Raw genomic sequence first — 2,578 nt, forward strand, 5'->3', positions numbered from 1 at the left:
ATTTTATGGATAAAATCAGAGAATATGTCGCTTAAAAACATGCCTTCTGTTTGGGCTTTTCATTAAGATATAGTTTCCTGATTATCAACTCAACTTAAAATATATGTTGGAGTATGCCTGCTGATATCCCTGAGATAACACTTGAGTAAATGATACGGAACTATTTAGTCATCACTCTGCTAATTTTTTTTTTAAACATAGGTTAGCTTTTAAAAAATTATAAAATTGTTTTCCTGTACTGACTATTATAACATCCATCAACTTGCCTCTTCCATCCCATCCATGTTCCTCATCTATATTCACCTTGTAATATGCTATATGCGAAGAAGTCAACAATTTGTTTTATTAAGTGAATCAAGGAAATAGCTGCTGCACTCAGTATGAGAACTGCAGTAATAGAATTCACAAATTTATTTTCATAGCATCCATCACTTACATTTGAGTAACTCACTGTATTCAAGACTAATGATTGAAAAATGTAAGCTGATAACTAAAAGAAAATTGTATTGTTGTGATTTTTTTTCTTTGCAAAATTTTTGATAACTCTGGTCAAAGACATTACAGGTTTTAGGATCTAGATAACCATTTTATCTTTTAGGTGGATTATTTCTTTCTATGAATGAGAGCACTTCATGTGGAAAAGGATAATGTTTTTTACACTGCATTCTTTTCTTGCTAGGTGACTTGTTGTGTGTTCAGAGTCACCATTATGGTTAGAGCCACTCCTGCCTTTTCTCACTTTGCCAGATACTTAATACCCATGGACATCTCTAATACCACTCCTACCAGGTTGGAATAGGCGTAGCATCCTCAGTCGGATCTCCTTGGTCTTGATAGTGTAAACAACAGGATTAAACACTGGAGGGGTGAGATAGTGCAGATAAGAGAGCAGCATAGGAGTAGAAGGTGATGTTCTCTTCCCAAATCGGTGGATCATGGACATGGCAATAGGGGGAATGTAGAAAAGCAGCACAGCACAGATGTGGGAGACACATGTGTTGAGGGCTTTGAGGTTCTCACCCTTTGAGGCAATGGACAGCACTGTTTGGAAGATAAGCCCATAGGAGAGGACAATGAGCACTGAGTCCAACCCCAGTGTGGAGAGCACCACAAAGAGCCCATAGGCACTATTGATGTGAGTGTCAGCACAGGCCAGCTTCATGACATCAGGATGTAAGCAGTAGAAGTGGGAAAGCAGGCGATTCTGGCAGTAAGGCAGCTTCTTCAGCATGATGGGGGCTGGAACGAGGAGACCAATACTGCGCACTACAATGGCTAAGCCCAAGGTGGCAACTCGGGTGTTTGTGAGGATGGTGCCATAGCGAAGAGGGCTTCTGATGGCCACAAAACGATCAAAGGCCATGGTTAGCAGCACAGAGGACTCCATGACGGAGAATGTGTGGATGAAGAAAATCTGTGCCAGACAAACATCCTTTGCCACCTGTCTGAAACCCAGCATGTAAATAGTGAGCACGGTGGGCAGCGTGGAGGCAGAGAGGCCCAGGTCAGTCAGTGCCAGCATGGACAGAAAGTAGTACATGGGCTGGTGCAGGGTGGGCTCTGACCTCACCACCCATAGGATCAGGCTGTTCCCTGCCAGGGATGCCACATACATGGCACACAGAGGAATGGAGACCCACGTGTGCACAGTCTCAAGGCCTGGGAAGCCTGTCAGGAAGAAGAATGTGTCATTGCTGTTGGAGTCTGACATGACGACCTGGAGAGGCAAAACTCCGGGCAGAAGAGCAATCACAGACCCTAGAATCTAATGAGTTGATGTATCAGAACATGTAGCTCAAATAAGAACTTTGCAAAAACTTTCTCTACAATACTCTTCTGAATACTCATACTCCAAGTATTTCCTTTTACATGAAAAGTGAGATAAAGCAAGGTACACAGTGTTTTCACTGACGAATGGTGATTATGTATGAGTAGAGGGTGTCAGAAGACACCAATTAAACCTCCCAAAGAGATGGAGATTGAATGAAATAGTGGTCAGGAAGGGAACTGAGACTATCTTGACTCTATGCCTTCATTGTGCATATCCTGAAGGTAAAACCAAGCTCTTTTAACTAATTCATGTGTTAGAGTTTGATGTGGAATTCAAGTTATCTTCAATTTCTGTCATGTCCTGCTTTCCAACTTCACTATGTCAATTAAAAAAAAAATTTTTTTTTAGTAGGTATTTATTTCCATAGTAAAATAAATGTGAGAATTATATTAAGAGTTTGTTTTCAAATATTATAAAATGTTTTGCTAGCATGGCAATATGTTCATACTCCTCACGCATATGTTTAAGAAATATTTTTAAATAATGAAACCATGGATAAATAAATTGTGTATTCTTCTAATTTTGTATTTTTTCCTCAAATTTCTGACTCTAAGTATGCATATATGCCGATAGATGGATCTAAGAGTATGAACGTAAACTGAAACTGAAGAATATTAGAATTAGAAAGAAGTTTATAGGCCTTCTGTTATTCTCCAGCATTGTATTGATGAAGGCTCAGTGGCTGTAAAAAACAAAAAAATCATCAATAAATAACGTCTCGTGTAGACCTCATTCCATACTACAGTT

General features: G+C 39.6%; 1 protein-coding gene across 1 annotated transcript; it reads right to left on the reverse strand.

Moving 5' to 3' along the window:
• Window positions 1-751: 751 nt before the first annotated feature.
• On the reverse strand, window positions 752-1,773 carry LOC100669052 (olfactory receptor 51G2-like). Its single transcript, XM_003421470.3, has one exon. It carries the CDS (start codon window positions 1,709-1,711, stop codon window positions 752-754), a length of 960 nt encoding a protein of 319 aa, XP_003421518.2. The 5' UTR covers window positions 1,712-1,773.
• Between the last annotated feature and the right edge of the window lie 805 nt (window positions 1,774-2,578).

Source organism: Loxodonta africana, chromosome 7 (genome assembly GCF_030014295.1).
Source record: "Loxodonta africana isolate mLoxAfr1 chromosome 7, mLoxAfr1.hap2, whole genome shotgun sequence".
Lineage (NCBI taxonomy): Eukaryota > Metazoa > Chordata > Mammalia > Proboscidea > Elephantidae > Loxodonta > Loxodonta africana.

Bases quoted from the DNA above. Each gene is read 5' to 3' on its own strand.
- LOC100669052 (XM_003421470.3), bottom strand. From the start codon at position 1,711: ATGTCAGACTCCAACAGCAATGACACATTCTTCTTCCTGACAGGCTTC.